General features: G+C 44.5%; 1 protein-coding gene across 1 annotated transcript in view; it reads right to left on the reverse strand.

Moving 5' to 3' along the window:
• The window catches only part of LOC147693350 (transient receptor potential cation channel subfamily M member 2-like), a 1918272-nt gene that overhangs the window by 788471 nt on the left and 1113649 nt on the right, over positions 1 to 16152 (reverse strand). Inside the window, exon 20 of the mRNA XM_086933680.1 lies at positions 10338 to 10450. Coding sequence (XP_086789806.1) covers positions 10338 to 10450 — 113 coding nt within the window. The remainder of the gene's footprint in view (positions 1 to 10337; positions 10451 to 16152) is intronic.

Genomic DNA, 16152 nt, shown 5'->3' on the forward strand with positions numbered 1-16152 from the left:
TAAAGCCTGCAGCTTCGTCCCACTGGAGATTTTGGACTGCCAAAAAAGAAACTAAGGGGCATATTTACAAGACCTTATCACAACAGGAACGTCACCATTAGTGACGTGCCGGTGGTGATGTGCTTTAGCTTATTTACAAAGTGGCTCTAAGCCACTTACCGTGTTTTAACATTGCCTTGTAAATAAGGCACCCTTTCACGCTGTACTTAGCGTGAACTGGGAGGACAATGGGTGGTGTGGTGGGCATTCCACGGCAACACCCATTGATTTTGGCCCTGACCCCTATTCACCAGGGCAGCGTAAATAGGAGGCAGTGCCAAAATGAAGACCTGGGAAATCCTGGTCTTAAACAGGCAAAACGAAGAGAAATGCATTATTTCTCCACGTTTTTGCTGTTTCCTTTTTTTAAAAAATATCTTTATTAAATTTTCATAGTTTTTCTGCAAGCATATCAGCATATAAGTAAATTAGACAAAGTGAAGAAGCAGACAGCTTAAGTAAGCATAAGACAAAACTCATCATCTTGCAAGTGATCAACAATCTGCACTCTAATCCATAAATCACAGTTATATTTCAAAGATAAGAGAAAAATAAAAAATAAAAAAGGAAGAAAAGAAACAAACAACATTTGAGCGATGTTATCAACCTTGAATTTCTCCCTAAGCTACATTAATCATTCTTTACTTTCCATTTTATTAGAGGAGCCCAAATGCATTGTCCCAATAACTTCGATTTCCTACCCTTTCTATCATAAATTGCTGTCTCCATCGTATATATAGAAAGTAGGTGGGCCAGCCATTGCTGAAAGGTGGGGGAAAGAGAATCTAGCCAGGCAGAAGCAATTTTAATCCTTAAAACAGCCATAGCGACAAAGAGAAACCGATATGTGTTCTCCTCTTGGGTCACACTGCTTACTCCTAACAGAATTAATTCATAGGTTAGTTTAATTTTAACCCCGAGCAACCGATCTAAATATTCCTCAATTAGTTTCAGTAGCTCTTGCAGACGGGAACAGGATACAAACATATGAACCAGATCCGTGTCTACCCCCAACACTTGGGGCTTGATGTCCTGCCCCACTGAGCAATTCTGGCTGGTGTGTAATACAGCAAAAAAACAGTTCTATAATGCTGTGCCTGAAGCCCAGCATTACAGGCCTGACCCAGCTGTAAAGACCTCAAAGTACGCAAGGAGCAGTTCCCACTTGCTCAGACCACTTAGCCTCCTGTTTAGTTAGATCATCTTGCTTTAACCTTATTAATTCTGCATACATCAACTTAATACCCCCTTATTCCTTCCTTGCATAATATCAACAATAGCATTGCTCTCAAACCCATTAACCCCCACCCCCTGTTTTTTAGAAAAAAAGCAGCGGATTTGTAAATACTTGAAAATATTACAATTCTCCAATGAAAACTCCAACTGTATGTCACTAAATTGACGAAAACCATCTATTCCTAATAAATCCCCAGCCTTATGGACACCCTTGGCGTCCCATCCTGCCATAATTTCGTCTCAATTGTTTTTAAGGGAAATGCAGGGTTTTTATATAGCACTGTGTAATAGTTAACTCTGCCCAGACCGATCTTCTTCTTTAAAGCCCCCCAGATCTTAAAAGCCGAAATTAGAGTCTTAAATTTAGTATTTTTGTAGTATCTGGGCTCTGAAAATTTGAAAAAACACCTCCTAGCATTTTCACCCAGTAGCAATTTATAAACAACCGGTATTTCAATTCCCCCTTCCATATCCGGGGTCATTTCCCTGTAAGTACCCCCATATATTGTAGAGCAGCAGACCAGTAATAGCTTCTGAAATCAGTTATCGAAAAGCCCCCCCTTTCCCATGGCAGAGACATAAAACGCAGTGCCTGCCTCAATTTACCGTGCACCCAGAGAAACCTATTAAATAAGCCTTCTAACGTAATAATTCAACATTTTTGAAACTCCAAAGGGATTGCTCTAAATAAATATACAAATCTTTTTGATACATTACAGCACCCCACCAATGATAAAGGACGATTGTTCAGCCTATCTAAATCCATCCTAGCCTGTCTAATTACTGGTTCTATTGATTCCTTATTTACGATTCCTTAAAAATCGCAATTAAGGAATTGCAAAAGCCAACAATGATGCATGTGCTTGTATATTTTTAGTCACTAATGTTCCAAGATCTGAAGTAATCTATATACCAAGATATACACTCGAGTCAGTAACATGAGGATCCTCAAAATTAATAAGACGATTCGCAATTATTTGAGTCTTCAATTCACTAAGTGCATACCCAGAAAATATGCCAAACTCTGATGCTAATGACACTACCTCTTCCAAAGCTAGGGCCACATCGTCCGCATATGCAAGGCCTTTAGTTTCAATCCCTTGACTGACAACTGGAAGATTCTGCCGTTACCGAGAAACCATCGAACTAGAGGTTCCATACAAATGGCAAATTAGTAAAGGGGACGAGGGGCAACCCTGCTGTATCCCCTGCTGTATATCAAACGAAGAAGTGTAGTTACCATGTATCTTTATTCTAGCAGTAGGGACCCTATATAACACCTTAACCAATTGAATAAACCCCTCACCGAGGCCAAAATAACTCATTGCTTCCCAAAGGAAATCCCAGGAGACCCGATCAAATGCTTTCTCCACATCTAAAAGCAAAACGGCCATAGGGTCTCCTGAGATCTCCATTGCATCAAAAAGAGTAATCACCCGTCGTGTATGTTGTGTGGTCCCCGTCCCCTTAATAAACCCATGTTGGCAAGGGTGAATAGTTTTTTAAAATATTCCATTCAAGCGCGTGGCCATAACTTTAGCGAACACCTTGACGTGACTATTCAGTAGCGTAATTGGACGGTATGAACCCGGCTCCCTAGCTGGTTTCTATTTTTTCAAGAAGATGACAACGTCTACTCCTGCCCATGATTCGGGAGCAAGCCCACCTTTTGTGCCAGTGTCATCACCTCTATTAGATCAGGGCCATTGTTATCTTTAAAGATTTTATAAAATTCAAACAGGATCTGGTCGGGGCCAACAGCTTTTCCGGAAGGCAGATCTTGCAAAGCACCCATTATTTCGTCTTGAGAGAATGGCCTCTCCAATTCTTCCCTATCAATGGGATCTACCCTCTGAATTGATATTCTAAGTAGGTACTTGCAAATGTCCTCCAATACCACCCCTGCACCACTAGAATATAACTGATAATAAAAAAGCCGAAAGGCCTCCCGAATACCTGCAGCATCTGTAATAACCCTCCTGTTACCATCATAGATTTCAGAAATCTCACCTGCTGAAACTTTTTGCCTAGTTCTAACAGCAAGCATATGCCCCACACGCTCATTAAATTCATAGGTCTGTTCTTTTTTAGCCACATAGGTCTCAGCTGCTTTTTTGGCATAATGATCCCCTACTTCCGCCTTTTTCATAGCTAACTGCACCAATAGTTCATCAAGTACTTCACCGTTAGTTAATCGCCATCACTAATACTTCCCAAAGCCTAGCCAGTTCCTGCCTTATTTCAGCATCCCTTAATCGCTCCCCTTTCTGCCGGCGCAAACTGTAGCTCATTGTCTCCCCTCTCACAGAAGCCTTGAACGTATCCCAGACAATTCCGAACCTAGCGGATCCTCAATTATATTCCCAAAACTCCCTAATCCACCTCTTCATATATAAGATATAAACGGGATTGTATAATGACCTCCGTTCAAAGGTCCACCCTACATTTTTTTTTCCAGCATTGTAAAGTTGACATTCAACACTAATGGGTTGTGATCTGAGATAGGTCGGGGATACTTCTCAATCCCTGCATGGGAACTACACTGATTAGACAAAAAAAAGTAATCCAGGCGGGAAACAACCTTGTGTGGCGCAGAAAAAAAGGTACTACCTGCATCCAGGGGCTTCAAGTAGGACCATGTGTCAACTAGTTCGTTATTATAGACTAAGTTGGTCAGGGTGCAGTCCACCTTCCTTTTTTTCCCTGTGTATTTACTAAGCGGGTCACCCCAACGTACCCCCAGACCGTTAATATTGAAATCCCCACTGATAATTATCGGGGCAGGCTATGTTGCAAAACTAGAATCTTAGGGGCAGATTTACAACCCCACTGCGCCTCTTTTACGCCGCCGTTGCGTCACTTTTGTGCCATTGTGCAGGGTATTTACAATGTGAACCATCTGGGAGATGCGTCACGTTGTAAAGCCCTGCGCCAGAAAGAGGCGTTCCTTCACATGGGGGGCCGTTCCGGCGCAGGAACGCCTCCTAAAAGTGGCTGAGTGAAATCTACAAGATTTCACTGAGTCACTTTTGGGTTCATGCTGCGTCAAAACCCTGCGCCTGCTTGAAGCAGGCATAAGGATTGATGCAGCATTGTACACGTAAGGCCCCCAGAGCATTGCTGGAGCTGCGTCATGCTTGCGACGCAACTCCAGCAATGCACCGCTTTTACGGCACAGATGCATCATACATCTGTGTCGTTTTTGCCCCATGCTGCGCCGCATTGTAAATGCGGTGCATCCATGGTGGCGGAAGTATGGGGCACAATAACTGGTGCATCCCCGGGGATGCGCCAGTTATTATAAATCTGCCCCTAAATACTCCACTATCTCTGCATCATCACATGTGGACCCATATACCGAGCAGGGTGTAAATGTAAAATGGTTTAACGAGCTTTCAACAAGGACCCACCGCCCCCATTGGTCAGCAGATTTTCGGAGCACACTCACATCATTCTTCCGAGTTAAAATTGCCACCCACGGGTTCGTGAGCCCTGCATTGTGTGAACCATTAGTTTAAAGCCAAGCTGTTGTAATATACGTGCTCTACAGTCCTCAATATGTGTTTCCTGAATACACACAAAGTCCACATGTGGGGATTTTAACCACATCGCTACCTTATTCCTCTTGGCCTGATCATTAAGGCCACAGAAATTTAGTGACAAAAACCGGAAAGCTATGTTCCAAGATTCTGAAAACCACTACCACAGATCCTATTTATGATAACTCTTTTGTATTCCGTATCACTGGTTATCACCTAAATCACTTTATCTAACCTGCTACAGTTCTCTTAAGTCCACCTATACTCTCCCTCACAAAGTCTTGCCCCACAAAGTGCCCCTTGCAGTGCTGACTGCTTGCATAACCACACCTTGTGCTCCCCCCACCCCTCCCTACCTCCCATACAGGAAGCTAGGTCAAGCATGACCTAGATATGACCGCTGAAACTCCTTCCCCATCAGCGTCTGCCCCACAAGAGACCACGCCGCCCCACAAACCATGCCCAACATAGTCCTTCACCCCCTCACCATTGTAATGACATACTAAACAAATAAAGGCCAGCCAAAAGGTTAGTCATCCTCTAATCAAATGTACATGTCTCTAGAAATATTAATGCCAAATTACAAGTCTCAATCCATTCAAATGGATTCTCAACAAATCTCAGTCCTTTCCAGTGGCCCTCCTTTCAATAGTATTACAAAGAGATTTTCCTGCTCTTGATTCTGTAATTTCAGTAAGAAAATCTTGGTCCTTAATTTCTGAAAAGAACATCTTGACTCTTCCTTTGGAGATGACCTTAAGCTGTGCAGGAAAAAGCAGGAAAGTTTCACAGCCTGCAGTCTATCTCCGCTCGACCGTCGTGTGGCAAAAGTCCGGTCGAGCGAAGAATGTGTGCCCCTCAAATGATATTTTGGAATCTGGTCTGGCCTGATCCATAACTGCCTGTTTTAGCAAAAAATTGCCAACAAATATCAGCAGGGCTCTAGGTTGCCCCTTTGATTTTTGGACTGGACTGGGTCTTTTTAAATATTGGAAATCGATGTGCGAGTTGTATTTCTAATGTCCAATTCCATTGCGCCAGCTCTGGGAAGGCACCCCTCAAAAGCTGCACAACAAAAGTCAGGGCATTATCTCCTTCAATTCCCTCCTCCAATCCGAGAAAGCGAATATTATTACAGCGCTGCCGATTTTCAAAATCTTCCAGCTTCCAGTCTATATCACAAGCTTGTTTCTCCTGGGCAGCTTTGAAGATCTGGATTTTCTCAACCTCCTCCTCAACAGCTGCAGTGCGATTTTCTACATGAGCAATTCGATCTGCCATGGCCGAGCATAATTTATTCGTCTTCCTAATAGCCCCTTGAAGCTTCTTGGTAGCGTGCTGAGATCTTTTGCTCTCTTGCCTAGCCTCCCCCTGCATTGTTTTAAGAGTCGTATATAATAGTTCCTGTGTCGGCATAGGCATAGTACTGCCTAAATTGCTGACCCCACCTCTAGCCCCCCCACCAAGCTCTTGAGGGCTATTACTATTCCATGCTCTTAAAGTGGATGCCGAGTGATCCCATTCCAGCTGCCTAGTGGCTGAATCCGAGGATCTGTCTTTGGCCCTAGCTCTTCGCCTTGAGCTCGCGGGTTTACTGTGAAGTCTTTGTAGTGTATATGGGGACTCTTCCCCAGACTCGCTTTCTTGAGAGGCCTCCTGCTCGCTAGCCTGGGATGTACCCTGGGATGTATCAGTGTCGTCATTTAAAGAAAATAACTTATCCCCCTCTGGGGAGAGCAGGGAGGCACTACCCCAGGTCGAAATGGCCCCTTGATTATGTCCTGGATTGCATACAATATCATCCTGTTTCTTCCTTGTGTCCGGGCTCTGAGAGGGATTCAAATAAGTTGCCAGTTGCTGCACACCTGATACCTCATCACTAGTATCCAGCACTGCGAGTTCTGTTGCTTCACGAATGACTACAGGGTTAATTGGGTCACTGGGGTCACTGGCAGCTTTCCCCCTTCCCCTTTCTCACCATCAGTCCGGTTTCCAAGCGTACTCACGGTTGTGAGTTGATATTCACTCCTCCATGCTGACCCAGGCTGCCCACACCAGAATCCGAACCTGCAGCTCCTCCGTTTTGGCATGGAGCAGAAAGCAAAAACGTTTCTCCAGAACTACCTGTCCCAGAATGCACCAGACTCTCTCCCGGGAAAACCATCTGGGCAAATTTCTGCTGGGTTTCTGCGTCGAGGGTCAAGATACTGTCGGGGAGGATGACAGAAACGACCAGGGCTCCCACCGGGGATGTCACCAAGGTAACGCATGAAGCACCAAATGTCTCCATTACAGTGGGCTGGCACATAGTGCCTTCCCCAGCATTAGCTGTTCGCAGCCTTGTCCCGCTGGCCACAGCACCTTCCTGATTTTTTGACCCGTCGATTTTTTTTTTTCGGGCCGCCGCTCCGGGGCTGCCCCGGTTTCCCAGCGGCTCTTTCTTCTCATTTCATTCTCTTATGTCCCTCGCATCATCTTTAGTCCCCACCGGCCTCACTAACAAGGTTTTTGCCTACATCCTTCCCGGCACTTGGGTCCTTTTGTCCTTTGGTATTCGTCGGAGCCATACTGCACCGCCACAACTTTTTAAAGTACACAAGAGTTTGGAGCGAAGACCGAAGCAGCGTTGCCGTCCAGCTCCTAATAGCTCCGTAAGAGAGCTGCAGATGTGACATTCTGGTACGAGCAAACTGGCAGCTATGGTGATTCCTTCAGACTTTAGCACGGATTCACCTAGGCATATCTTTCTTTTAAATCTCAGCATTCTCTTTCAGCAGGGTCTCAATGATGAGGAGGACGGCTGGCGCCGACTTTCTGTGAGTTCAGTCAGAGGCCATCTTGACCCCACGTTTTTGCTGTTTCCATGTGTGCTGAGTTGTGCAGTACACATAGAAACAGCTAAAGGCCATTGGTTGTTTATGTGCCGGAAGGTCTTCCGTCCTGCACATAAACTATCTTTAAAAAAAAGGCATGTTGGAACTTCTATGTGTGCTGCATTAAGTTGGATATATAGAAGAGCCAATAAGCTATTTAGAGATTCTTATGTGGCGGAAGTGAGATCTTCCTGCACATTAACAATCTTCCCCTCAATACAGACACACTTGCACTATAATGGAAATGCAGGGCAGCACCGTATTCTTGTGAATATGGTGCAGCCCTGCGTTTCAGAAGTGGGGGAGTGTTGCGTTAAGCCAAGGAGGCTAACGCCACACTCCGTCGCTTCTCTAGTAAAGGTGCCGCTAAGTCTACATAAAGTATGCCGCTTTACTCAATAGACTCCCGGACAACGACACCTCTTCCTCTGACACCTGTCAGCTGACTTACCCCGCTGAACTTTACCTTCTAAGGCATTGCCTTCTAAAATTTCTTTTAAGTCTGATGATGAGTGGAAACTGGCCCCAAACTACTGTATGTATCCGACTAGCACTCCATTGTGGGCAGCCACAACTTTAGACTTTGCCCTGGTCTAAAACAACTGGATGTTAATGATTAGTGCTTTGGATTTTTGGTGCTATTTTCCACTTTAAACTTTAAGATTGAGAACTCTGGTTCTACTGATTGAACTTTTGTTGTTTTGGAGTGAAATAATATATTCAAATTTGCTCTTTTTTCCTAAATTAGTGTGGGATATTTCTTGTGTTGTGTTTGTATACTGCATACATACTTTACACAATGCCTCTAATTTAAGCCTGACTACTTTTGCCCCAAGCTACCTAAGGGTTAAGCAAAGGTTAATTTCATGACATTTTGTGGTTCACCCTGACAAGGGTGTGGCTGTTGCTTGAGCAGGGTTCAAACCCCCCTCAGCTAACAGCCCAACTCCTCACATGGACTTAATACTTATTTTTTGTAGTATTTTACACTTGTATATTTGACTCCACCCACGTTTTCAGGTGCAGGGATGTGTAGGTCCACACTTTTGATTATCTTTACACTCAGGTTTTGTAAAGAGCCAAAAAGTAGTAAAGTTACTGAAAACGTGTAAGAGGCAATTTACATATGTAAAGTACTCACAACAACTTAGCTTAGTGAATAGACTCAAATGTGTTCTCAGACAATAGTGTAAAAATGGGTCACTCGTTCACTATGTAAAACATGATGTGTGGCCAAATAATGAAACTATCATTGCAATTCTCAAGCCACACCCATGCCCCAAACCATCACTGTCCATTGTTGCATCAAGTTAAAGTTGGAGTTTGCAGTCCAATCACATCTCCTGTCAGGATGGGATGTCTCTTTTAGGCTTTCCTATTCCATTCCAGTTTTTTAGACTGGCAGGAAGAGGAAGGTCTCAGTCCAAGAGATTAAGGTGGTTTGTAGATTGTTCTCAGTCATGGTCTGCAAAGGTTGCCTGATTGCTAGTTGGTGTCCAGCATTGCACTCCAAAGAGGAAGGAGTGCGTTCCAGTGAAGAATAACTGGTATGGGAGAGGGGCATATGTGATTCTTCCAGCCATCTGACAGTTAAAGTTTTGAGACAGGGATCTAAGTACCAAAGGACATCCAGACTATCGCATTCTCAGGTGGAACAAATTCAACCTGTTGGAGAACCACCGTGTAGTTCAGACAAATTCACAGAGTCAATCATCCACAACATTCAGCTGGCTCGCGGCCCTCTAGTCTCATATAAATATGCACCAAACACACACTCCACACCACACAACATGGGGCAAGGAAACAAGTTAACCTACTGGGATGAAGGGGGTCCAAACATTAGCTTGTATGAGCCTGAAAGCCTCCTCCTTCTATGGCACCTGCTGAGAGGTGAACAATCGGCACAGACATTTGATAACCCACTTCCTCTCCAATGGTGCTTTCAAAGCACTCATCAGAATCGGTGACAAGTTATTAAAGCTGCCACAAACCCAATGGTTGGATGTCGTGGAGAAATGGTAATGTAACTGATACTCATCCAGGATGGTCTGTGTGAATGTGGATTAAAGCAAACCCCTTGGTCAAAGATAACTTCAAACTATGATTCCAAGGAGAGCCCTTGCCCGCCTAACCACAATGGGGGTTGGAATGTGCCCCAAAATGAGACTACATCAAGGGGCACATTAGAAAGGCCTGCGTCCAATGTGTAAACACCTTCAAACACTACAGTCTCTTTATAGCATGGCATACTGGCAGAAAAACATAAAGCATGTCGGCAAAATTCCCACCAGGACAGGATGGCACAGGTTTTCCAAATCAAATATTTTGGTCTCTGGGCCTAATGCAGGTTTCGGAGTCTGGAATTCCTGAATTGTTCTGGTTTGCAGCACCCTGAGGAGGTCACATACATCAAGGGCCTTGCGTTCAGACCTGGGTTAGGATAACAACTGGTCAACTTTATTCACTCACTCACACACTCACTGGCACTCTCATTCACATGACAGCCGTATTACAATGTTATTATCCTTAACACAGCAGTCAAAACAGTGACTAGGCAGAAAGCTTGTAATACATTTGAAGGATGTTTATTGTATAAATTAGTCTTTCATGCATGGATAGCGTTGTTGTACTAATAACATGGAGATCTTACCTGAAGGTGATAACATTAATGCAGATTAAAGGGAAAAACACCAGGCAGATGAAGAGCCGAAACAAGGAGTTGTTCTCGGACAGCTCCCTCCACCAGATATTAGACATAATCTTCTGCAATAAGAGAGACAGACAAACGGTAGCAGTTATGGCCATGCTATTACTGACTAGAAGATTTATACATGCGAATGAAGGTACCACATAAAGACTTGAGTGGTAAAGCCTAAGGCATGATGTGAGGCTGCCAAATCTTTCCCGTAGTGCATCTAATCCCCAAAGTGAAGTTATGGAACTGGTTGTGCGGCTAACAGGGGTCACAAGGACTTCTCTAGAAGATGAACCAGGATTGAAGGGGACTGAGAGTGTTTCAGAAGGTCCCAGTGATGAATGGCCACCCAAGGTTTGGATGGCTACATTAAGAATCAAGCACAGTATTTAGGGAGTAGGGAAAGAACAAGAGACGTTGCAAGCTCACCCAGTGCCAGGATCTCTATACACTCTCTAACGAAGAACACCCACAATTCAGGAAAATGTGCAGCGGCGTAACACCAGATGATAGCCTTACCATGTAAATTTTGGGTGGAGGCCAGACTATACCACTACCCCCAGTGCCTCTGTACCAAACAGGAGGAGTTGTGCCTAAGGTTAATTTGCCATATTTGTGTCCTAGGTCACTGCAATATTCACCATTCTTCCGCACTATTCTATAAACAGAATGAAGTAATTCATATTACATTGATGTAATTTATCTATGCTGCACCACAGGTAATACCTACAAGTTCTGCACAAAGTCATGCATACGTTATGATGTGATGAGAATCCACAACAGAAATTAGTTTTTACTGTCAAGAAGACATGCCTTGACATGAGCCATTGACAGGTCAAGTATAGGGGGCTGGCATAGGGCCGGACGTAAGAGTGTACAAAAGTAAATGTTCAATATATAAGTGGATGACCTTGCGTAGGAAGCTGGCTCTCTGCTCGTTATACTTCATTTTAGTGCACGATATAGAGAGCCCCATGAATTCCCAAATGATATAGAGAGGTAATAGCTGATAAATCTAATGCTCTTTTTGTGGTAGCGTGGGTGAGCAATTAGGCTTATCAGAGGGCAGTGCTAAGCAGGTGTTTTACTTCATCAAGGCAATAAAAGAGATACACACTGAAGATTAAATCCAAGACCAATTGGTGAAAATAATATCAGTTTTTATGGAACAAGAACACAGTCCTATGGTAAGTACTTTGGAGTTACGATTTTTCAGAGTTCAGAAAATATATCACTTTTGTGCACAATTATGCATCATAGAACAGAATGGGAAAAAAGTAGAAAAAAGCATATAAAATCAGCCAATGCTTTCACGAAGTTCATCTTTTCATTTTAGGACAATATGGGGACCAGGTCCAAAGTTCTAGCAGGAGATGTTCAGGAGTATCCTGGATTGGCTGCACAGGAGAACTTATAGGTAAATCCGATGGTGCTCCTTGAAGGTCACAAGGGACTGGGGACCATGGGAGCCCAGTGGGATAGTCAATGCTGGGATTGCTGGGGCCGGGTGCAGAGCAATAGGTCAACTGGGGGTTGTGCATCTTGATGTCCTCGCGGTCAGGATCAGGCAACTTGGAGAGTCGATCTCTAGACTGCTGGGCCACTCAGGAAGTTGGTCTCAATGTCCCTCGAAGGGTGGTTGCTTCTGGTCCTTCAGGAGTATGGTGTGAACTCTTCTTCTTGGTGTTTACTTTTGGGGGTCAGGTACCCTGAGTATTCATGCACTATAGCTCCAATAGGTCCTGGTGCCTCCAAACTTGGTGTGTAGTGTAGTTCCTATATTCCCAATAGGCTCTGCGCATTGGAATAGTATATCCTGCAGTTTGGACGTAGGACTGAGGTCGACTCGGTCTCTAGTGAATATACTAAACTTAATTGTGTGTGCCAGCTAGCTCAGAAGTCACTAGAAACTTTCTCGAATACACAAGAAGGGATTAGTTTCTGACAACCGCATAAACATGACAACTTTGTTTTCCCAAGATAAAACTAAAATAGATAGTTTTTTCATTCAGTCAATCGTGCATGCTTCGTTTCACCAGAGGTGCAGAGAAATAGAGAGACTGGTGTTTTCAGTAAAAGTATTTATTGAACAGTCTTCTTTCTCATGCAGAGGAAATGAACTGCTACAATCGTAATACTGGTTGCAAAGTACAGTGCGTACAGTACGAAGAGTATTATAAAATAATACTGTAAAAGCATAGTATGGTTTCGAAGCCATAAAATAGATAAAATACATACAGTAACAAATAATGACTAAAAGTACTAAACTGATGCTTCTAAAATATGCCTACCCAGGTGTACCTAACCTAGGTCTAGTACAAGGGAAGAAGTAAGGGATGGGGTAGCTTAAGTTTAGTATTCTGGCCAAGAATCTAATCCAAGAATTCTTTATGGGTCTAATCAGCTCTGTACCTTGGTTTTAGAATGAAGGAGGTCTGGTATCTCTCTCTCAGGACTCGACTTTCCAGCAACCCGCAAGGGTAGCCTGGAAACACTGGAGCTGGATTTCTCAGCAGGAGAAAAGACAGCGTCTCTCAGTGGGTCAGCTGGAGGGTCGGCTTCCTTCGGCACTTGCTTCTGCAGGGCGTCGGGCAAGGAAATAGTCGATCTGCTCCAAACCACTGTGTGTTTGCCTAGGCAATTGTGGGCATACTTATACCTTGAAGGTGCCGAGTTTGACATAAGGATGGACATAATAACGTCATTAGAGACTTAATTCTCTGAAAACTCCATGAGTTCTAGGATAAATCAATATTCAAGCAGGGGGCAGTCCCTGACTGCTGAAGGCGGGTTTTTCCAAGAAATCGTTGTAGATTTTCGGAAATAGTGGAAGTAGCCATGCCGAATTTGGACTGCATAGGATAAGTCTAAATATGGTTATGATTTCTATGCCTATATAAGGATAGGGTGAATTATACCTAAATATGGGCAGGAATCGGTACAATTACACTGGGGTCCTAAAATGATTCACAACAGGTGGAGAGGCAGATCCGACCCACCCAAGCTTCTTGCTTTGGTGCTGCATCTGTTGTCGAGGAGCAGCAGGTCAAAAAACTGAGCTTCATGGGATTGGTGCCTGCTGGGTGCAGGGAAGAGATACCTTTACTCCAAGGGAGCTTCTTCATGATTTTGTGAAGGCTGGAGGTGCTCTGGGCTTCTTGGAGACCTTTCAGGTGTTAGTACGACACAGGAGCAGTGATTGACGAGTCTTTGGAGCAGCAGGCAGGGTATGGCACCTTTTTCTTCTGCAGCAGGGCTTTAGTTCTCTAACAGCGGGTACTCTTTGTCCTGGTCCTCTTTTGTCTAATGAATCTGATGTTCAGGTCTAAGTAATGAATTTAGAGGTGTTATAAGTGGCGGAAGGTAGTAGCCAATGAGCTAGCTTCCTTTAGTGTGTCTACAACCTGTAGTTACCACTTCCCTTCCTGTGGGAAAGGGCACCTCCGGCGCCCTGTTAGGTTGTGTCTCCACCATCCTAAGATGGTGGAATTTCAGGAGAGGGTCCAAATCACCTGCCCCACCTTAGGGGTAGACTCGGTTCAGTGGAGACCCTCTGCCTAATCTCTTCCTAAACTAACTAACGTTCCCATCTTTCCTCTCACCAGAAGTGGAACAGAAAAGAGGGCTTGGCTTCCCCCACTATCTGGATGTTCCTGGGTTGGATTTTAAAGGCTATATCGCCTTTGAAGCTTCCCGCCAAGGAAGGCCATTCTGTCAGGGAGCAGGCTTTGTCTCTGTCCTCTGAGAGCGCTGGCTCTCACCCCATGAGGTCAGAAACAGGTCTGGTGGTGGCAGACTGGTGAATGCAAGTAAGAGACCACACCAGTGCTTGGTAGATTTTCAGGGGACCCTCTAAATACTCTTTATGTCTTCCATGTGTACTTACAACATCTCAGAATGGACTGGACATTTTAGGACAATATCTTCTCATGCTGATATGCACTCACATAGGACATAATGCACCTTGCCCTAAGGCTAAAGGCCTTCAGTAGGAGTGACTACCTATATCTTATGCAGTTTAGAGGTGTCACGGCACACAGGGCTGTCTGCCATGTCGACTATTTGTCTTTCTCTACACCAAGACACACAGCCTAAAATGACAGAGGGCATAGCCTTAGTGAGAGGTCCCTGGGGTGGTACAATACATGCTGCTGCACCAGAGGGCCCTCTTCATTACCCATGCCCTTAAGCACCACCGTACCTTTCTTGGTCCCAGTTAACCCCTCAAACAGCTGATCATCCACACAATGGTCTCCCTTATGCCAATATAGAAACTCAAAGCTATTTGAGGGTCAAGTCTATAGAGCTACTCCTCCTCTTTTAAGGTGTGTGGCATAATGACAAATGTCAGCTGGGTGAGCGATTGACCCACATCAAAGACTGGTACAACTTTTGGCAGGAAGGCAGCCAGAGCTTGCATGACCAATTTGGCTGGAAAAAAAACTGGTGTAGGGAAGTTGCTTGAAGAGCAGCTGTAGTTTCATAATTTTTTTTAAAAAACAGATTTTATTGGCATTTAGTATATTACCTGTTATACCTGGCATCATTGGCGTGAGTCTCCCTTCCATTTTGACGGATTGCCTCATCTGTTTTGATATGTTTTTGCTGGTTTGATGCTTTTGGCACTGTGCCACTGCTAATCAGTGCCACAGTGCAAGTGCTCCCTATGTTACATTAATGTACTAATTGGTGATTCCATGATTGGGTTATTTGATGTATCTGTCTGCCCCTAGTACAGTGCACCATGTGTGCCCAGGGCTTGTAAATCAAATTCTGCTGGTGGGCTTGAGCACTGGTTGTGCCACCCACAGAAGCAGCTTGTAAATTGTGTCTCAGGCCTGCCATTGCAAGGCCGATGTGTAGTCTAGCACTGCCATGTCGACTTGGCCAAGTGCGTCCACTTGCCAGTCCCTAAACCTTCCCTTTACTTCATATCAGACACCTCTATGGTAGGCCCAATCGCAGGGTGCATTGTAAGTATAAGGTAGGACATGCTCTGATGTGTGTAGCATGTCCTAATAGTGAATTACAGCCATTTTAGTTTTTCATTATTGAAGGATACCTGTTCTCCATAGGCTAGAATGGGCAGTTAGATTATTACATTCTTATAATCCTAACTGACTCAGGGAACATGGTAGAAATTCGAATTTAGTATGCCTGAACTCAGAATGATAAAATACATCTTTTAGTAAGTTTGGTTTTAATATTCTGTGTTTGAAAATACCACTTTTAGAAAGTAGGTATTTTCTTGCCTAACTGTTGCGGCCTGCCTCTGCTAGGTGGTGTATTCCTTGACTGGGTTTGTGAGTGACAGGGCTGGGGGATTCCTGGAGACAGGCTGGGGCAGCCCGGTGGTGAATAGAGAGATCTGCATCTAGATGGGAGGGAGGAGTTGCACCTGGGACCTGAATAGGGCTGGGCCTTCCCTCTACCATGCTGGCTCCACCTCCTGGGGCTTGTTGGATGTCTCTGCCCTGCACTGTGAAAGGAGAGAAGGAATCTTGTCAACAAAGTGCTCCAGAGCTGTACCATCCCTCTACCATGCTGGCTCCACCTCCTGTGGCTTGCCTGATGTCTCTGCCCTGCACTGTGAAAGGAGAAAAGGAATCTTGTCAACAAAGTGCTCCAGAGCTGTATCTTCCCTCCCCTGTTAGGCTCCACCTCCTGTGGGGCGGCTAATGTCTCTGCCATGCACAGTGAAAGGAAGGAGAGAGTCATGTAAATAAAGTGCTCAGGAACTGGTTTGGACTAGGCAGAGGCCTCGCTGCCT

This window comes from Lissotriton vulgaris, chromosome 8, assembly GCF_964263255.1.
Source record: "Lissotriton vulgaris chromosome 8, aLisVul1.2, whole genome shotgun sequence".
Classification (NCBI taxonomy): domain Eukaryota; kingdom Metazoa; phylum Chordata; class Amphibia; order Caudata; family Salamandridae; genus Lissotriton; species Lissotriton vulgaris.